This window comes from Eurosta solidaginis, chromosome 1, assembly GCF_040869045.1.
Source record: "Eurosta solidaginis isolate ZX-2024a chromosome 1, ASM4086904v1, whole genome shotgun sequence".
Taxonomy (NCBI): domain Eukaryota; kingdom Metazoa; phylum Arthropoda; class Insecta; order Diptera; family Tephritidae; genus Eurosta; species Eurosta solidaginis.
The window spans coordinates 390,158,844-390,180,828 of NC_090319.1; the positions used below are offsets into that span (position 1 = coordinate 390,158,844).

The window sequence follows — 21,985 nt, forward strand, 5'->3', positions numbered from 1 at the left end:
GTTTACTTCTACCAATTGATTTTAACCGCGGCGGCCTTTAAATCCTTAGGTGTGAGGCAATTAACAAACTGTCATTCGTAATGTTTGATAACGTGAGAAATGTCAAAATACAAATAAATTGAATAAAAATCATCTTGTCTTGCCTACTTTGTTTCTCTTTCGGTGCAATCTATGCCGAAATTGGGATGCTTTTTGGCAGGCAATTATGGTACTTGTTCTCTTCCACCAATTGATTTTAACAGTGGTGGCCTTAAATTCTTAGGTGTGTGGCAATTAACAAACTTTCATTCATAATGTCCTCGCCCCACTGCGCGCGCAACTTTTGATGATTCTGGGTTCGAATACCACACATTTTATTTATTTTTATATTTTTTCTTCTTTAAATCATCCAAAATCAATCAATCAACAACAACCAAAATCATCAAAAGTTGTTCACAAGGCCACAGAGGAAGCCCGAAAATATATAAAAGAGCCCAATACACCAGGCCATCAGAAAAATATGTAGGCTTACTGGAGTATGTTAGAAAAATTTAAGTTAAAATACTCATCCATAAATGAATGCTGCAAAGGAAAAAGTAATATACAAACCAAAGGATAATCGAGCTATCTTCTTTGTACAACATATAAATGTGTTTAGAAGTCAGAAATACCGTTACTTAGTATGTATGTCCCACGCATTCACACACCGCTCACTAGACTGAAACTCAAGAATCATGCATATAACTGCTTGTTTGGCCAATAACATTTGTCAGCTAATGTGGCATAGCTGTATAGACTGCTAAATTGTTGTAGGTTTCCGTGGGTTCAAAGCCCGGCCAAGTTAATTTTTCTTTATTTTTTTTTTTTAGCTGAAATTATAAAAATGCGCCAAAATAGCAAAATTTTGCCGATAAGGCGTTTCACAATATCAAAGAAACATTTTTTAACCAAAATTCAAACATTGTTTGAAATTTCTTCAATTGTTTGAAATTGTTCTCAATGGTAAAAGAGCCATCGAAAGCTGGCATGGTAATAGGCGACCATATATAATAGCAAATGTCGCTAAAAATATGCAAACATTTTTCCTAACTTCCATACCCGCCTTCTTCTCACCTACAAGCACAAAAGTCAAACCAGAGACAAAATTAGAGTTGGGTCGTTTCGTTCTGAACTTGTTCAACTGACCGGGTTTCTCAACTGAACAAGTGAACTAGATCTTCGATTTCGGTTCTATTTGTTCTTTTAGTTCTTACACAAAGCATTGCTGCATACACACCCCCATCTATACTTATTGGCTTTTTTCGCGGGTGCAAGCAGCAGTGAACAAATTTGCTTGAAAAAAAAAGAACGGATGAACAAAAAGAACAACTTGTTCGTTCATCAGAAAAAGAACGAAAGATTCGAATCTCTGAAATGAACGAAAAAGCACAACTCTAGACAAAATATTAAATTTTGATTTTGTGTCGATTCTTATTACCAACACATTCAAACATTTCGTCCGGCCGCGTACATATAGGCCAAAACTAACACAACATTAGATTTTGGCGAGGAAATCTTACATTCCCGCCTACGTCATATGGTACAAGGTTAAGTATTGCATTTCGCATCTCTAATGAATGCTGCTAAGTAAAAAGTACTATACAAACCAAAGAGGATAATAGAGCTATCTCCTTTGTACAACATATAAATATGTTTCCAAGTTAGAAATTATATATATGTCCCACGCATTCACTCATCATTCTCCACTCACTAGATTGAAACTCATCCTTATAACTACCTGTTAGGCTATCAAATTTCACAAGCTATTGTGGCACAGCTGTGTAGTCAAGTACGTTGTTGTACGATTTCGTGGGTTCAAAACCCGCTCTAGTTGATCCTTTTTTATTTTTTTTTTAGCTGAAATTATAAAAATGCCCATATAAAATAGCAAATGTCGCTAAAATATGCAAGCATTTTTCCTAACTTCCATACCCGCCTTCGCCTCATCCACAAGCACAAAAGTCAAACCAGAGACAAAATCTTAAATTTTGATTTTGTGTCGATTCTTCTTACCAACACATTCAAACATTTTGTCCGGCATCGTACATATAGGCCAAAACTAACACAATCTTAAATTTTTTGCCGAGGAAATCTTACATTCCCGCCAACGTCTCATTTCGAAAATCACAAACATAAGAGGAAGAACAAAAAATAGAAAGAAGTCAGACAAAATTTAAAATTTGATTCTTCCTACTAACCCATGCAAACTTTTCGTCTGGTCTCGTACGTATAGGCCAAAACTAACACAATCTTATTTATAACTTAGGCTAGGAAAACTTCCATTCCCTCCTACTTACTTCTCGCCTAGGCAAATTTTCTTTAATTTATTTTGCCAGAGATTTTAAAGGGAAATTTTGACTTCACCAGGCGCTCATAAAAATTAGCGCGTATCCGTCAAAAATATGAAACGAATTTTTTGGTGTACGTACGGACACATGTATGCATCTCCTTTTACGCAAAGAATTTTACGCACGAGGGTGAGTATAGCCATCTCATATTTCGCCCTTTAGAAATAGTAGAAAAAATCCTCTTTCGTTCCCGCCTTCATCTGATCAACAAACAAACAAATTACAAAAACCCATTGATGCAACCAAAACATTTGCTTATTTATATGTTTTTGCACAGCTTTCATATGCAACTAATGCAAACAAAGTATAATTAAACACTTGTTTTGGCAATTGTTATTAGTTGTCAAACACCAAAAACTTGTCCTTGTTTTGGTATCTTTGTTTACTTTTTAATTTTCTCACACACTGCTTCACTATATATGTACATACATATGTACACAGTTCAGTAGCTTCACCTTTGTTTTGATTTGATGGAAAACAAAATATTTGCTTATTTATATATTGTTGCACAGCTTTCAAATACAACTTATGCAACATAAATATAATATAAACACTTATTTTGGCAATTATTTCAAAATTAAAATACAAACACTTCTTTGCTTTGTCACACTTTCACACTTCTTCCTTTTGCACATTTTTGTTTTGCTACATCTTTCAGCAATGGCCGACATTTAAATCAACAACACAACACAAATTTCACAACAAATATTTTTTCTTTCAGACCACTTTTTGATATTATTTACACTATTTCATATTTCTTTATTTCACTCAGAACGGTTTTTTACTTTGATTACTTTAATTTTACTAAACCGACAAACCACCACTTATTAATTCATTTTTGAAAGAATTACTTCGTATTTCTTTTCGTATTATTTTCAGCAATGGCCGACATTGCTTAAATTTGCACTTCACATAGTTTCTTTTGTTACTTCACTTTTTAATCACAATTTCTTTTTTAATCCTTTAAAGCACTTCACTTTTCACCAACACTTTAGAACTTATTTAAATAATTATTCACTGATAAATAATTATTTAAATAAAACCAAAAACTACGCGACCGACCAAATCCAAAACAAAACTACACGAAAATACGAAAATCACGAAAATTCAATTAGAATTCGTTTTCGCCGCGCGGTGCGAAAGACGAGCCAAAGAGTATGGTGAACTCCACTAACCTGCTCTTTCAGAAAATTTTTGTTTTCTCGCTGAATTTTGAAGCAGCGAGTTCAACCTTCTTATAATTTCAATTTCTTTGTTATAATTTCAATTTCTTTGTTTGATACAAGAGCTCTGTTGAAATAACATTATTGCCTATGTAAATACAAGATCTGTTATCATTTCCCCGAATTTAGTACTTTAATTTTTGCGCAGTATGGTAGGCCCAAGAAAGAAATGACGTATGAATTCACAATGGAAATGACCATCAGCTGAATTTGTATTTTTGCTAGTGTTGGGAACTATCGAATGAATTCAACTATCGATAGTTAGTTACTGAATGATTTTAACTATCGAACGAATTTTTTCATTCATTCATTCATTCATTTGATTTGTTCTTTAGCTTGCCAGAAGCCAAAAGAACAATCTCTGGATTGTTTTAGTTACCCCTCGGGGTAGCTAAAGAACAAACCTATATAAGACAAAAAACGTCGTGTTCCAATGAAACGTGATCCAGATACGGCTAGAGATTTAACATGCAAATGCGACAACAATGTGAACCATATGGATCAATTTGTTGTTGCATTTGTATGTTAAATTTCTATCCGTATCTGGATCACGCTACATTGGAACGTAACAAAAACGTTAAATATGACTAAAATAGTGTAAATTTTGCTTCAAGTAAATAATGAAAATATTCAATTTAAATGCCTTTGTTACATGTTATGCAAAGCGCATGAATGATATGCAAATGACCTTGGTTCGCAACCCACTGAGTTTTTTGGTCTCCCCAAACCTGTGGGGAGATTTTATGCCTCTACAACAACAACAACAGGAAAGAGGGTTACTTAAGATGGTTTTTTATCTGTATTATTCAAATCTGTTTCAGAGGCATTATTGATTGCCTTAACTTATACATAAGCTACTGTTTTTTTTTTTTTTTCAAAATTCAGGTCACGTTTAATTAATATAAAAATTGCACATTAAATTTCACTTATAAAAGAAACATAAAACAAATATTTCAAGCACTTAAATACTAAAAGTCGCTATAGTTGTTCTAGCCAAAATCGGATAGTGCATGAGGGTCTATATTAAATTTTCGCCGCAGAGATGGCAACTGATTGCGTTATTAAACCCCTAAAAAAATTGATTGTAAAGTAAATAACACAAGTATGTACATCGAGTTGACATGAAAAATACCTTCAATGTTTAAATTGCTGTTCAAAAATATTATCATATCTAGTTTATCTCCTTTAAGTCGGTTTCTCCTGTCGTTAATTATTTGCCCTGCTTTCGAGAAAACTCGTTCTGACGGAACCGATGTTGCGGGTATACATAAATATTTTTTCGAAAGCATATATAGTTCCGGAAATGTTGACTGGCTACGATTCCAATAGTCTAGGGGATTATTTGAGCGATCAACAAAATTTTGCCTTAGATATTGCTCCAACTGAATATTTGCATTGACATTGGGCGCGTTTTGACAAATTGTTTTTGCTTCAGCAACTCTTACATCGAGAAGGTCCCAGAGAGATACTTCGCTTTTATCGACCGATGCTTCTCTTGGGGTGTTGGTAGAAACACTTGTGTTTTGTTGCCGTATTAGGGAAGTTACTCCTTCCACTAGCCATTTTGTTGTATTATTTGCATTAATTTCATTACCGAACGCAATTTTTTTAACCCTAGGATCTAGGAATGTTGATTTGGCGCACATTTTGTCAGACTCCAACTGCCCTAATCGTATCCAAACTACCTCTAACAATCTGCTCTTCAAACTTTCTCCCTCTACAATTTTCATTTTGCGATTTCGTACTGCGTATTGAAGACCTCTGATCAGGGGGCACTACCAGTGACATCGTGGGATAATTTTCTCCTGACAATTCGGTTGTCATAGCCTCTACGGGCTTGAACAGATTAGTGTAGTCCAACAATGTTTCCCATTCTGATGAAATCAGGAGCATTTGGTAAAGAAGTTATTATGGCAGAGAGTGGTTTTTTTACCAAGCATATGCGCTCCATCATTATAAGGGTGGAATTCCACCGGGTAGGGACATCTTGTTTTAACCTCAGATCAGTAACGCCCATTTGCTTTTGCATATTTTTTAATTTTTCCGTCGCTTGAGAACTATGGTTAAAGTAAGTGACTATGGCACGACACTTGGCAGTAACTTGTGGAACAGCTTTGATGGCATCAATTACACATAAATTTAATGTGTGCGCTACACATGGGTGGTGGTGCTTCTGTAGCATTTCAATTATAGTCTTTTTAATATTAGCCCCGTTATCACTTACTACAGTAACTATTTTGTCAAAAACGGACCACTCATCAAATATTAACTTCAATTCTGTAGCTATATTTTGGGAGGTATGATTTCCTAAGATTTCCTTTGTTGATAACGATACGAAAGCCATTACAGACTGTTTCTTTTTCAGCATATCAGTGCAACCTAATGCCAATACAAAAGGGATACACAAGACCAGTGCGAACTTATATTACTTTAGGCATCGAATAAAATTAAAAACTTAAACTGCGATGAGTAGTAAAATTCAAGAATGCGTCTAAAGTAAACTGACCTCAACTTCAACTTCAGTTGAAGCTTTTATCGAAAAACCGGACATAAGTGGGAGAGGTGTTATCCATTATATAGTTGAACTGTAGGAACTTTGCGCACTTAAATGGGTTTCGGGTTTGATGAAAAGTTTTACAGTCACACTTGGAAGTGATCGTAATACTTTTAAATGTGTTTCGATCTCTAAAATTCCATTGTTCTTTCCATCTGCTCTGTTGATTTGACATTGAGAGTTGGAAGTAAAACATATGACCTTTTAATATATCATACAAACTTGATCAGAAGATCTCCCATAAGCTCTTGACAGTTAATTCATGATGTATTACTAATGGTCCCAAGTTATTATTTACTAAAATATGTCAGGGGATATAATAGGAGTCGGCCTAGAACCAGAAGGTGCTAATCCAAGCGAGCCGGATTCATATATTCTAATTTACAATCCATAACAGCAACATTCTTCTTATCATAGTGGTCTAATTTTTAGGCCAAAACAAACATAGTGAGTAACAATTTTTCGTAATTGTATTTAGAAATCCATTGTTTTAGCGAAGTGTTTACATAAATAAGGTGTAATACGATAGTTTTGTTGTTCTTGCACATTTTTCGAAAGTCTTCAGTAGCGCTGCACAGGCGAAAATCCTTGTTGGATATGACGCGAATTCAAATAGTTTGTTTTAACAAAGACCTGTTTCAAATTTTTTTGGAACAAATTAAACATACTTATATGATGGAAACATCAATAATATAAACGCAATAGTTAAGCACGACCTTACTTATGGAAGCCCACGCCAAAGATACCCAAATATGAATCTCTGTAATTAAATCCGGTAAAGGTCCATCGATATTCACCTACTGGTTTAGATGAAAAAATGACTAAAACTACCATATTTCACTCCTGAAAAATGCAAAAAAACCAAATTTTTCGGGGACAACATTGGTGAAAAATTTTCAGATAGCCGAATGATAGAACAAAGAAGAATTTAGAGCGAGACAATTGACGGCTTACTTCACCTGGTTATTACACCATGGTTCTGAGGAAGACGGATGCTTACGGCGTAGATGGTCATTTAAATTTGATGTGTTGCCAGAAAATTTAAAATTTTTGTTGCATATATGGCATTTAACTTCATTGCCATTTTTGGTAAAAACTCCCAAACGGAAGATCTCTTCAATTCAGGCCGTATTATAAATATCTACACAAATGAAATCGTTAAAATCACTTCCTCAGTTAAAAATATTTAATAATTACCATGCTTAAAACGTTTGTCGATTAGGTTGACGTATGCTAAATTTATTTTAATATCTTTTTAACACTGATATATGCACAGCAAAAATTTAAATAGAACGAACGATTCGAAGAAATAGTAATGAGCGAATCATTCATACCAAAAACTAGTAATTCGAAAAAATAGTAATGAACGAATCATTCATAACTAAAACTAGTAACTCGAAAAAATAGTAGTAAACGAATCATTCATAACTAAAACTAGTAACTCGAAAAAATAGTAGTGAACGAATCATTCATACCTAAAACTAGTAACTCGAAAAAATAGTAGTGAACGAATCATTCATACCTAAAACTAGTAATTCGAAAAAATAGTAATGAACGAATTTCAAATGACTATCGAATGAATGAAAATTAGTGAACTATCGAATAACTCGATAGTTTTCATTCGATAGTTCCCAACACTAATTTTTGCTAATTGTGATTTTAATCAGGGGGTTGGGCATTATAAACACAGATGACATTATAAAGGTAAACTGCGTATATTAAGGATTAAGTACACAATGACTGCGTAGAAAAAGTATTAAAGTAAAAAGGGTATTCATTACTTAAACACTTAAGCTCACAACTGCTAAAACTCGAAAGCAATAAGGGGGAGAGGTGTCAAAAGAAGTGTGTGTAATCCAAACGCGGAAAAGAAAAATTTTATCTGTCCGGAGATATTTGCAGTTGAATTTGACAATTTTCATGTGGTTGCTGTTGTTGTTGTAGAGATAAGGGCACTCCCACGAAGGTTGTGGGGTCTTTGCCGGATATAGATCTGATACGTTCCAGTAACAAGCACCATTAAGGTACCTTCTGGGGAACGATTTAGTATGATATATGGAACCTTCTAGGCCATACTACACACTAGATACATGAGGAACTGGGATCGCCAGACCCTCGGCTGCAAAAGAAACAGGATTCGCCACGGGTAGGTGAGGTTGATAATTGGGTTGGAGAAGCTATAAATATAAATATCCCCCAGCGGGCTAGGGGATCAGAATGTACCCGCGGTAGGTATGCCCGTCGTAAGAGGCGACTAAAATACTAGATTCAAGGTGCTGGGTAGCGCAACCCTTCAGGTTGCCAGCGCAATATATAGCTTCTCCAAACCCAACTGTCAACCTCACCTATCCGCGGCGAATCCTGTTTCACTAACAGACGAGGCTCTGGCGACCACAAGCTCCTCATGGAATTTGGGGCTGGGGAGGGAGGGATGGCCTGAAGGTTTAATGTGGCCATAAATCGTTCCCGAAATGGTCGGGCTAGCACCTTAATAGTGCTGTGGTACCGGAGCGTACCGGATCTGTATTCGGCAAAGGACCATCACATCGATAACACTCCCCAAAGCCTTCGGGGAGCAACCTTATCGCTACAACAACAACAACAAGAAGCTATAATTATTGTTGGCAGCCCCTTGCTACAGACCCCTTGAATAAATTTGGTAGTTTGGTCGCCTCTTACGATACCTGTCGTCTAAGCCCAATATCCCGCTGAGAATGATATGGTTGTTGTGATGTTGGTGTGCACAAAGGGATTTTACACGGATTTAATTTTTATCCCTCCCCATTAGTAGACCGGCCAGGATCCCAGTTAAAGAGTTGTGAGCTAAAGTAAAGTAAAGTAAAAAGGAGAAAGCGGAAATACATCGGTATGGCCACATTAGAGAAGCCAAAAGTGGTAAATTCATTCATTTGTTATCAAGTAGATAATTGTTTAATTATATAAAATTCCAGAAAACAAAGAAAGCAAAAACTAAACAAAAATCTGAAACACTATGTGCCAGTACAATTGAACGCAATTTGCGTCCAACTGAAACATTGGAAAATGCAACAAGTACATTTTTAGCTCAAGCGGATAATCGGTCCGCGGACTTTGACCAACAGAAAACTGCAGGATCACAAAATATTGTAAGTGACGACATAGACTGCAATGAGGCAATTGAAGAAAATTACGCTGAGTCTCTACCAGAGCAAGTGTCGTTCGCTGAACAGCAAACTGGCCAAGAGGTCACTGCAATAGCTACCAAACCACGAATTGAGGTGCTTTCAACAGCGCCGCTCATTGAAGTGAGCACAAGTATGCCAGTCTCTCTTGCACACGCGAAGATGCTGCCAATAGCACAGTATCCCAATATTGAGCCATTACAATATATCGAAACCACATCTAAAGTAATATATGAGCCAAAAAGTGTTGCAACACCAAAATATTATTTCGCCAACACGCAGTTACGGCCTCTTACTTGCGAACAACAAAAGGAACTATATCATTGCGCTGAGTTAGATATGGTCAAACAATTCGAGTTGGATTTTCTTATGAACTCTTTATTGGAGACATACGAAAATGACGCACTGTATGAAGCGCTGCTCGAGTATTGGATTTTGCAAAGCAAACTTACTGTTAATATGTATGATGTGGAAAAGGCAAAAACATGTGTAGAAAATGCACAAGAACACATATGGACTCAGTTTCAAGTTACAAAATCCTTTTCGGCTACATGCAGAGATGGTGTGATTTTGAAAGAAAGTGTCACATACAAGTAAGTGTCTAATACCATGTCGCGCTGTACTGCGCTGATATGGAAATATAAGCACTGTACATCAAGTTCGCAACGATGCAACAAAATATATAATTACTTTTATTGAATTTTTTATATTTCTAGACTTGCTCACGTTAATGGAAAAAATTTGGAAAGGACTTCCGCTGCTTTGGCTCATCTCTATGATCTAGTCTTTAACATTTATGCAACAAATCTCATCAAGGCAAAAATTACTAAAGTAAAGGTATTTATTGTATACATACATACATATGTATGGTCATTGAATTCCACACACATTACCATTTCTGTTTAGTTCATATTCCATTGAATTTAAAATTGAATTTAATTAGATCGACAGAATGATTGAGGATATAATTTCACCTAATTGCTTGGTAATGCTTGCACGAAATGAACAAATCGAACTGCGAAAAGTTCTTGATGCTGCTGTAATTCCTTATGTAGCACATTTAAGGCGCTCTATATCAATTTTGTTTACCTTCATGCGCAAATTGAGCCCTAATAAGGTAATTGTCCGAACAACGAACATCACTGCCTACAGATTTTTTATTTAACTTGATAAATATTTCTTTAGGACTTCTCAGACGATTTAAAAATATGGCTTGGCAAGCTGATTGCCTTGCACTTACTCATTGCAACTAAAGAGGATCACTGGTTTTTACTTTTCAATATTTTACGTTGCCCTAGTGGTGTTGGAGATTGGGCAACTGCATTTTTTCAAATTCCCGCTCAAGCAAAAGCTCAAAATATATATAGGAAAGGCATACAAAGCAGTGAAAAGCCAATGGATCTCAATTCGCCGGAGATGAATCACTGTGTAGCTACTTTGCAAATATTGCTTTTACCAATTAAAAAACGCAACGAATATTTAAAAGATTTTGATCAAGTTAGTGTTTGACCTTTAAAAATTATTTTGGCTCATTTAAAGCACTATTAAAGTTTCACCAGGAAATATCGGATCCTGCACGAGAAGAACGTTGGATAGTTATAGATTCAGATGGCGAGGATAGTCACAATCAAAATGGCGAATGTATCGGTCTGAAAGAGAGTGATTTAATAGCTCTATTGAATCAAATACCATTTGAGAGGATCTTTATGTGAGTGCTAAACTTAGAGATAAATCCATTTAAATGCTTTGTTAAATTATGATTTTATTTCAGTTCGGCATTAAAGATTGAAAAATTTCTTAATGACTATATAATATCACCAGACCACATATCTGCCAATGATATACTGCGCGTCATAATATTTTTTTCTAGATTAGTTGTAATTTTTGGTGAAGGTATGCTGACATATAACACTGAGCGCTACAAACAACTAGCCAAACGTTTGGGTCGTCTAATACGACATACATTACAATACTGTACGGATTATTATGAGTTGTATATGTAAGTTACTAAAACGCCAATAATAACAATCGAAAAGTTAATATTGAATTAAATAAAGCACATTTATTGTTCATAGACATAATGAAATTCCAAAGGATGCAAATACATGTGATCGCATTTCGGTAGAACTGAATGCTTTATTATTCCAGGCATGTAGCTACATATATCGGTCAAGAAATTTGGCCACATGGCAGTATTTTTCGTCTCTGCCTTTTCATGCGCTCGACAACGAAATTATTTGGAAACTGTTTTATTATTTAAACGTTGGTTTTCCTACCGAAGCATTTCCAGCAAATCAAGAAAGTACTATTATACTAAATATGAGTTTTATTGAAATTAAATTACTAATGAATGCCTTATAGACTATACAGAGATAATAAAAGCATCTGATTTCTGGAAAAAATTCAATGTTGCTAATGCGGACTCATCGGCCGAAGATTTATACTATCTGCTGCAGACCTTCTTTGAAATAGCTAATGCGCGTGACAGAACAAACGACTGGGATTTTATTAAAGTTATTTGTTTACATATTTTTAATGTAAGTTCGAATAAGATTATCCATATTACCAGACAAATAATTACTTGAAATTAATTTTAGATCGGATTTATAAATGTTAACACTCGTGAAACTTGTTACAAAACAGCGCGTGATATGCTTGTTAATTTAACATTGTCATACGAAGATCTTATCACATGCATCTTACTACAACTTAAAGTACATTTTAATGAAGTTGCAAACCATACATACCTGATTAAATCATTGCCATTGGAGAACTGGAAACCTGGAATGGATAGTTTTGAGATTTTATCAAATTGGCTACTGCACTTTGATTATACATCACAAGAAAATATGCTTGCGAGGTTGGTCGTAAGCCATTTGAATTGGGGCTTCGATTACGATGGGCGCCTTTTTTTGCCACATAACATACATGTGCGTATGGCATGTTTAATTACAGAATCGCTTAATAAACATGCTCCTGAAACTATTGGCTTATCCGGTATTTCCGAAAGCGTACGTCAAGTTTCGAAACTTATAGATTTATCGCAGTCAACAAAAGACAAATTTACCATTTGGTGCTGGACGATGATCTCACAACTCCGTTTACATTTAATAGATTTGGGTACTGAATCTATAAAAATGACACTTCGTAATCCAATGGAGCAAATACAATTCGTTCCAGAATTAGAGCATATCGAAATTATATACCAGGGCGTCACTGAAAATAGACCGCTTGCTGTGTATGTTGCAATATTGGTGACATTGCATGGTCATACGATACCTTTGATTTGTCAAAAAGGGTTGAATCTGATAAAGTCGCTATTGGATGATTATCGTCATGAAGCTGTTATACGTTGTCTTGAATTGATTGTTCCACTTTTCTTGGAAACACCAGACACATTAGCAAACTGTGAAAGGTGCGTTATTAGCCCGACACACCGTATGTGAATAGGATACCTATATTTTTAGCGAGAGGGTATTTTTGTGTTAGTTTTCTGATGAGTACTGGTTCAACATGGGAGGTTATAGTAGTTTTAAATATTTTCCTTGGCCTGATATGTACGTAGTATTTCCGAATCCATGAAACCTTTGGAAAAGCGTCTTTAGGTATTTTTTTTATGTTAATGTACACACTTATTTGAAACTCTAGGTCTTTTTGTAGAAACTTTCTATCAAATTCTTCGCATATGTATCTATAAAGTTGGCATCTCAGTATCCAAAAATATAAAGATTCGGCAAACTCGCCTATATTATAAGTGATAGAGTGTTCTTCATTTTCTCTTCTTTACAGCTTTCACAAAATTTTAAATACCATTTTAACTGCTGATCGAACTTATATAAAAATGGCTAAGGACATAGTTTACCCAAATTCAATTGGTCCAGTGCTAGTACTCCTTGACAACATGATACAACATCAAATAACCAGTTATACAGAGTACGATGAATCGTATAAAAACTGTTACTCTTCGACTATATATGTTAAATTCTGTTATATTTCTAGCTACGGTCTATCCACTCCAATGAATTTAATAAATGCTTGGTTAAATTTACTTACGGCTCTACCCAATTGGCAAAACACAAATGTGGTTTACCTGTTGGACGTAATCTTACGCATTGCGTATCAATTCTCCGATGCGCGCTCTCAAGCAATCGAATTTTTTCAAAACTATTACAAGGTATTGATTGCTTTCTTGCATTGGCAGCTATGAACCCACGTTTTATCATATAATAAAGAAGTAATTAATCTCTTTGGGAACCAACCCTTGTGGCAATAGATTACACAACTGAGAAAAAAGAAAAATCTCTCGATAAAAAAACATTTCTCTCTAATTTTCTAATAATATCCGTGTTGAATTCTGGCTTGGAATCATGGACGCCGTCACGAACATGTGAGATAATCTTTTTATTAATCGAGTAAAAAGTTCTCCGAAGGATGTGTATCCTTAATGTTCGGCAATGGCGGTATCGCGGCATGTTTAAAGATAAGCGGTTCGGTTTTAATGCAATTAACTATTTGAAACAATAGAAAATTGTGTCCTTTATTTATTCAACTTTTGTATATGGTGAAACGTGTGACAAATATACATTATTATTACATAAATACTAACCTATCTATATGTATATCTGAAAGGGTTGTTGTGATTGGAAGGGGGCCAGAATGTCTACTCTGAAAACACTTTTCAGCGGTGTGCAATCACGAATACCAATCATATCACCAATTCATTGTTGGCTGACGCTTGTACTGTTGGAAATAGAGTTCAAAACACAGGAAGCATACTTTTGGAACGAGTTTTTGCGTCAATTAGCTTTAGCCAGTGGCAAGGGATGTGTGGAGGCTGCCCTCAAAGTATGTAGATACATGTAAAGTATTTTTTTATAAATTTGAGCTCAAATTGCGTTTGTATCCCTCAAAGAAAACAACATCGGCGCTAAAAATGTCCAACACATTTCCACCGCAAATGCTTGTTATATACAAATATGCAAGCGTTATTAGTAATATAGACATCAGTCATCCAGTGTTTCCAATATTATGTCAAAAGTTCTTTGAATTGTATTTGAGCAGAGTTCCTTTGGAATACGATGAATATAGGTAATTAGTCGTCGAAATAATTTATATATTCGTCATTCCATAAAAACTTACTATTTTACAGCTTTGGAGGCGTTTACGGAGTATCAAATAAATTTTATGATTTCAATGTACCTTTGATGAAGAAAATCAGTACCAATCTCAAAGCTGCTAATATTTTCTATAGTAACGAAGCAACTAAATGTGCCACTGAAGAGAATTTAAGCCTGTTCTACAATGATTGTGCAAAGTAAGTACACAAAAGAAGTTTTTATTCTGGCCTGAGTAATGTGTTTGTTGTTCACAACTTAGAATTATGAAGTCGTACGAGCTTTGGCTGCATGATTCTTCCATAAATCAACATTCGAAAGATGATTGTAATTTTCCACCACAGTATAATAATCAGAAATTACGGGAAATTTTCCATGGAAACATTGTTCGTACTTTTTTATCACATACAATTTGAAGATATTGTATTCTTACTTTAATGTTTTCTCAGTCACATTGGACAGAATTTCTCTATTTGCCAGACATACGTAAGATGCAAAAATTTCAAGCAAATCAGTGGTCACAAAAATGTCATCGTTCAAAGTCAATCAAGCATTTGCGAACACCGTTGCCATCCAAAGAGCATGTTGAACCAATCGAACGCATTAAACGAAATTTATGTTCATATGATGCATGTCTTGAACCTCCAAAATATACAAAAGCTAGTATGAACCAATATCAAATTACAAAATCCACATATAAGGAGCTCCAAACGATACTGAAAACGATCAATAGTATGGCGAAGTAAGTAATACCACTCAAGTAAACAATAACTGCTGCACGAGCTTTCGAAGTTCGAAATTGGAACCCTCATTGATTAGAAATTATTCGTCCAGAAGTTTTATTTTAATCTTTTTATTCCTTGGTTTTATGTGTACCGGCTCGAGGTCAATATTTTGGTAATAAAAACACCAGTTTTTATTTTTTATTCCGATATATTTCGGTTACACATCGATAACTTTTTATTCCTTGTTTTTGCTATTTCTTTTGGTTTTATTTTATAACGTTATTGTTGCTACCGTTACCTTTGACGTTGCTTTTGTTGCGAATAATTCAACTAAAAAAAGCGCAATGTTCAGAAAACGAGGAAAACTGCCTGCATCTCCCTTATGCACCAATGCAATTTTTATTTTTCACGATGTTTTCTCGCTGGTTATTGAGGACATTCGAGTAAACAGTTCTTTATGTATTAAATTATGAAGCCAGGGAGGAACGCATAACTTCAGATGCTTTTTAATTTTCTCGGAGATCACGGGCTTTATAATGTAACTCGATTTGTAAGAAATTTCTCTCGCTTTTGAAAAAAAAGTATGTAATTTATCAGCTTTCGAATCGTATTTTCACCCATATCAAGTTCCAGAATAAGGCCCCTGATTTCGATTCGGCACAAAACCTGCAAAAAATGTTCCTGTTTTAGTTTTGGTAATATAAAATATTACGGTTGCAATTCGAACTTCGAAAACACGAAGAAAAATATTTTTTTTATTTTGACTTTTCGGCCCAATCAAGAAGCGATCTAGCAGAAAAATTGATTTTGCCTTAAAGTGTAATAATGGCTGCCAACTTTAAAAAATGCCAAAGTCGGAGATCTGCGTTTCGATAAAAGTCGAAATTCCAAATTTAAGAAGAGTTTATTCAAAATTGAAAAATATTCCAGACCTCATTTTATAACTTCTCAAATAAACAACAGAAACTTATTTAGGGTTTGAGAAAACATTAAGTCTCAATTTGATTTGAATAAAACAGCAAACGTTTTCTCAAAGCATATAGATCATATGTGTGCGAAAACTGGATTGTTGGCAGCCCTAAGTCTAATATAACAAAACCAAAAGATCTAATTTTCCTAGCGAAAATTAATTTAGCAAATAAACTCCAACCATATAATTTTGCTTATTTGATTTGTTGTTATCAAGAAAAATTATTCTACGATATAAGTCTAAAATAGTTTCAGGGTTCACAAATACCATTTTATGCAACTATGGTTTGAAATCAGTCTATGTGAGGTCCTCATGGACCGGCCAGTTCAACCTAACCTAACCTATGGTTTGGAATCATTGTAAATTAATCGTTAAGAATCCTTAACAAAAGGAATTGGAGCTATGCGAAATAGGTTGCCCGCCTAATATACATACATATCGTTAGCTTAATGTGAAAATGTGCTAAGTCACTTTTTTTGAAAAATTGTATTTTAATGCAGTTTTAAAACTGAACTCAAAATATATCGATCACAAAAAAAAATATTTAAATTCTTCATTTTTACGTGCTGTGGGCAATGATGTGTAAGTGTGCTAAGTCGTCAGCTATTAAAAAAAAAATGTGCTAAGTCAACCTGTCAATAATATCAATCTGAATTACTAGTCATTTCTTTGTGCGCGCATTTTATTTATTTATTTCATTCATTCAATCTAAAAGTACGTACTTTGTTGTTCTTGTTGTATTAACGATAAAGACACTCCCCGAAGGCTTTGGGTAGTGTTAACGATGTTGATGGCCCTTGCCGGATATAGATCTGGTACGCTCCGGTAAAAAGCATTATTAAGGTACTACTAGCTCGACCATCTCGGGAACGATTTATATGACCACATTAAACCTTCTAGGACATCCCGTCCTCGCCACCCCTAGTTCCATGAAGAACTTCGCCAGAGCCTCGGCTGTCAATGAAACAGAATTCGCCACGGTTAGGTGAGTTGACAATTGGGTTGGAGAAGCTATATATCGTGATGGCAACCCCTTTAGATGGTTGCGATCACAACCCCCTTGAAATTGGATTTACCCAATTGAGACATGCTTTTGGTGTATGATAAATGCTTTGCGCTGACTATAATCTACTTCAATTCTTACATGTCGATAACTACATGCTTTCTTACAGACTAGTTAAAAATAGAAAACAATTCAAGCTTAAACTTATATAAGCTGTTATTAAAATTAATAACACTACTGAATCGATTTGCTAGATGTATAGTCCCAGTTATAGGTTCATTCATAGCATAATTCGTTTTATGAGTTATTTCGATAAATAATCTATTATGCCGAAGATCACACAGTGGAATATATGGAATGAACAAAGTAGATAAATCAGAGCAATTCGTGCTAAATTTATTACATTATAGGCAAGCATGAGTGAGATAAAAGTTCCTCTGTCATGCAAAGCCTGAAGACCAAGCAATTTGTGCCTGCTAGTATATGATGGGAGTTAGATTCCTAGAAAGGATTCCATATTATTGAGCAATATTCAATACCACTTCTGACCAAGCATATATAAAGTGCATTCAACGCCATAGGGTCCTTAAAGTCACTGGTGTTACGTCTACTGAACCCAACCGTTGCAACAAATTTTGAAACAACGAAATCAATGTGACTAGAAAAAGAGACTTTTGAGTCAAAAATTACACCCAAGTCTTTACTCTCTTGACAACGATTAAGAGATTTAGCATTTAGTTTGTAGATAAAGTATGTGGCAGTTGTCTTAATGGAATAAGACACAACACAGCATTTGTTTGAATTTAAAAATAAGTTATTGTCTGCGCACCATCCGGCAAAAGAGTCCAGATCAGAACCGTTAGAAATAAAATAAATAAATAAATGTAAGGCGTGATAACCTCCGAAAAGATTTTTGGCCGAGCTTCTCTTCCAATTTACGTCGTCCTCTTTTTTTTTTAATGTTTCCTACAAATTCGCGGGACGGGACCTACTTGTTTTATGCCGACTCCGAACGGCATCTGCGAGGAAGATGAGCTTTCACCCGTATGAAGCAAAAAAACACAAGCAGGTCCTTGGTGAACTCCACAAACAGGCGTCGGACCTTTATGTCAGGAATTGCCCGGTGAATCCAGTACTCAAGGAAAAGTACCCAAAATTTGTGGAAGAGGAACGCATAGTCCCCAGGGAAACGCGTGTCACTCTTGCTCAACTTCGTTCTGGATACTGTAACAGGTTAAACTCTTACCTATCCAGAATCAACCCCGACATACAAAATGTATGCCCCGCTTGCAATGTGTCCACACATGACACCAACCATCTGTTTAATTGTAATGTGGAACCAACGCCTCTAACACCCCTTTCATTATGGTCCACCCCTGTTGAAACAGCATGTTTCCTTGGACTCCCGTTAGAGGATATTGATGACAATTTGTGATCTTTCGCGGCTGTTAGGTGGGGCGAAGCACTGCTACAACAACAACAATAACAACAACAGCTTTCACTGAGAGCTTTTCATGGCAGAAATAAACTCGGAGTGCATGCCGAACACTGCCGAGGGGCGACCTTAATTTTTGATGTTGCTTTGCCCGGGGTATGAACCCAGGGCATTCGGTGTGGTAGGCGGAGCACGCTACTATCACACCACGGTGGCCGCTAATAGTTAGAGATAGTTTGACAAACATGTAAATAGTATTTTTTGTGAAATATATAGTTTTAGTGTCATATCTCAATCATTAAAGGAGAGGAGTGATGGGAAAACATATTGAGTAAAAAGTGCTAAGTCAGGAGAAAAAATTTGTTTTGAGTGAGGAAATTGTGCTAATTCATAAAATAGCTGCTGAGTTAGCATACATGATTTTTATTTATCTTTTTCAAACTCAAAAGCATTGCAATTAATAAGGTATCCTCATTCACAGTTTTGAAAAAAAAGATTATTTCAAAAATTATTCAGTTTTTTCGTCTCCTGTAAAATTCGTAAAAAGTGACAGCACATTTTCACATGCTTCCTTTATTTTTTAGCAAGTTCTGCTACGATACGCAAGAGTTAAGTTCACTCAATCGGAACTATTTGGATATTGTTCCGAGTTTGTACAAAATGGTGCCTTATGAAGATGTGAAAATGAAAGGCTGTGATTCCATCATTCTAAATCGTCAGTGCACTGGCCCTGCAAGTATTGTCACAAAGCCTGAACAAATACGAACTGACAAACAGGTCGAACAAAAATTGCACAAAATTGTGGAACGTCGAAATAATATCGTAAATAGAAATCTCAAATTCAATGCAGAAGAATTTGGACGCTGTGTGGAACGATTAAATAACATTGTTCGGTAAAATGAGCTTAAAACATACATCAATTCCTAAATAATAATCTGTTCATTTCCAGCACCTTAATTGCAACTAATGCGACTCAGCAAATCACTGTAGTTATCGATATAGGCATAAGAGTATTTTACACTTTGGTTGAAAATATGAATGGCGTTACTATAAACTTTCAACCGACCAATGATTTATATACTCAATTATTATATGATTTGAATGTAAGCAACCGATAGCCATGGAAATTTTTGTGATTTATTTGGAACTCAATATTTTGTCTTTCCAGATCTTCGTGCAACAAAGCCAAGAAAAGGAGGGTATTAATATATTGAAACTAGCTTTAAAGCGCGCTGATTTAATAGAGCAATTAGCAGCTGCATTTGTACCTTACCGCACTGGTCCAGATAATTTTTTAAAAATGTATAAATTCTTAGTTGAATCATACTTGAAATGCAGTGATAAAAAAATACTTTTTGTACTACTGTCTAAAGTAAGTTGGCTATTTATTTTTCATATACTTGAATGCTATTTCACGAGCTCAAAGCAACGGCTAATACTAAATACTGCTCGAAGTTTTAGGAGCATTTTTAAATGACTCCATCTAACGTAAATTTTAGTTTTTATTTTCAACTGTGCTATGATGGAAGTATCCGCATCTTCGAATATCCGGATATTCATCCGAATTATCTGTTGGCACGGATAAAATCCGGGAAGTTTGGATATCCGGTTAATATTCGTTTGTAAAACTATCCGGATATCCGGATTTATGAAGATCCGGTTAATAACCGTTTTTTCGGATATCCAGTGGCAGCTATTAACTGATGTACCATATTCATTTATTTAACAGTAATAACAATACTTAAATACTGGCATTATTTGTTATTCCAACTAACGGTGATACAAAAAAGAGAAATATTCTATTTGATTTTGAACTATTCTTATTCTTATTTCTCTCGTTTTTGGCCGTTTGTATCTAGAATAACTAAAATTCTTCTTCTGGTGTAAGAAAAGAAGTACCAGTATCATTTACCGACTATAAACAATTACGGGTGAGACTTACTGCATTTACGGCATGGAAAATATCTTTTCAGAAGCTGTTGAAGTGGGAGGCACCGCAAGATATCTTGTTGCGAGTTTCGACAGATTTGGGAAATATTTTTTCATGATCTTGCCACAAATTTCAAGCACTACGAGTGGTTTATTCCACCCTTCCTAAGCAATCTCATTTTCATTAAGTATTATATCCATGGCCGCGAGATCACTGTTTTCCGGAGACGCTTGCTCTTATTCAGTATCCGGATATTCATGTATCTGGACGTACTAATATCCGAAATTCCGTTTATGTAGCCGGATATCCGGATTTCATGCATAGCTATCCGTATATTCAAAAATTCGGTTTATGCAACTAGTTCGAAAATCCGGATGAAACTCCCAGCCATAGTACTTGTACATAGGGTATTAAAACTTTACTCGGATAACCGTGAGTTTTAATGGTATAAAGGCGTTGAGATACGAGTGTTGCCTTTTATATTTTGCGCCTAATAATGAAAACACAGTTAAATATTACGGAAAATAGTTTTATTGTTTTTCAAAATATTCTCCATCCAAGTCAATACACTTATGCATTCGCTCGAACCAATTTTCAAAGCACTTTTGCCACTCAGAAGAGGCCACAGTTAAAACGAGCTTTTTGAAGACTTCTACAGCTCCCTCAGGAGTTGAAAAACATTGACCTCGCATGTTTTTTTTTTTTTTTTTTTTTTTTTGATGTTTAGGAATAAAAAGAAATCATTAGGTGCCAAATCAGGGATGTACGGCGGATGACCCATCAATTCGACCTGTTGAGTCCTCAAAAACTCTCTTGTGTGAATCGATACGTGAGAGTCCGCATTGTCTTGGTGAAGAATGATTTTTCTTCGGCGGTTGGTTTTCCTTAATTCTACAAAAACTTTTGGCAAACAAATGGTTGTATACCATTTAGAATTGACCGTTTTAAGTTTATCTAGTGGAACAGTTGCGACATGACCAGATTTTCCGAAAAAACAGGCGACCATTTGCCTTGAGGTGTTTCTTGCGCGAACAACTTTGTTGGATTAGGCTCGTCTTGGAACACCCATACACTCGATAGCTGCTTTGTTTCCCGCTCATATGCATAGATCCAAGATTCGTCGCCTGTTACGATGTCGTAGACGTGCTTTGATCCACCACGGCTAAATTTCTTCAACATTTCTTTTTAGAGGTACTATGATATTTTTTTTTTAATTCAGGAGAGTCTTTAGTTGTTCCATGTGCAATTTTTAAGCCGAATTTCAAAAGCAACGAAAATCTGCATTTCGTTTTAATATTATAGTGAAGTATGAAAAATAAAAATCTATATATATATAAATAAAGGCTAAAATGTGTGTTAGTTGGTCGCCGGTGTTTGAAGAGATGCGTCGGTCGATTTTGTTCAAACTTTCACACAAGTTGCGTAAATCTCACGCGGTGGTTACTACATAGGTTTGATTGCGATCGACGTACAGGGTCTCGAGATATAGGCCAAAACGTGGGCC

General features: G+C 35.4%; 1 protein-coding gene across 8 annotated transcripts in view; it reads left to right on the top strand.

Annotated features, from left to right (window-relative positions):
• The window catches only part of Epg5 (ectopic P-granules autophagy protein 5), a 51,877-nt gene that overhangs the window by 3,165 nt on the left and 26,727 nt on the right, over window positions 1–21,985 (top strand). For 2 of the 8 annotated variants that reach the window (XM_067763500.1, XM_067763493.1), the window contains exons 2-22: window positions 2,480–2,495; window positions 8,932–9,038; window positions 9,095–9,897; window positions 10,021–10,141; window positions 10,248–10,421; window positions 10,490–10,801; window positions 10,855–11,012; window positions 11,076–11,303; window positions 11,362–11,606; window positions 11,666–11,841; window positions 11,902–12,719; window positions 13,094–13,237; window positions 13,304–13,478; window positions 13,934–14,149; window positions 14,217–14,392; window positions 14,454–14,618; window positions 14,681–14,804; window positions 14,868–15,160; window positions 19,136–19,444; window positions 19,501–19,654; window positions 19,720–19,923. In XM_067763500.1, the coding sequence (XP_067619601.1) occupies window positions 9,012–9,038; window positions 9,095–9,897; window positions 10,021–10,141; window positions 10,248–10,421; window positions 10,490–10,801; window positions 10,855–11,012; window positions 11,076–11,303; window positions 11,362–11,606; window positions 11,666–11,841; window positions 11,902–12,719; window positions 13,094–13,237; window positions 13,304–13,478; window positions 13,934–14,149; window positions 14,217–14,392; window positions 14,454–14,618; window positions 14,681–14,804; window positions 14,868–15,160; window positions 19,136–19,444; window positions 19,501–19,654; window positions 19,720–19,923 (5,022 nt within the window). In that variant the 5' untranslated portion in view covers window positions 2,480–2,495; window positions 8,932–9,011. Of the gene's footprint in view, window positions 1–2,479; window positions 2,496–3,423; window positions 3,522–7,803; window positions 7,848–7,888; window positions 7,905–8,931; window positions 9,039–9,094; window positions 9,898–10,020; window positions 10,142–10,247; window positions 10,422–10,489; window positions 10,802–10,854; window positions 11,013–11,075; window positions 11,304–11,361; window positions 11,607–11,665; window positions 11,842–11,901; window positions 12,720–13,093; window positions 13,238–13,303; window positions 13,479–13,933; window positions 14,150–14,216; window positions 14,393–14,453; window positions 14,619–14,680; window positions 14,805–14,867; window positions 15,161–19,135; window positions 19,445–19,500; window positions 19,655–19,719; window positions 19,924–21,985 lie in introns of those variants that run through there. The other 6 variants (XM_067763499.1, XM_067763498.1, XM_067763495.1 and 3 more) reach the window with 6 other exon arrangements.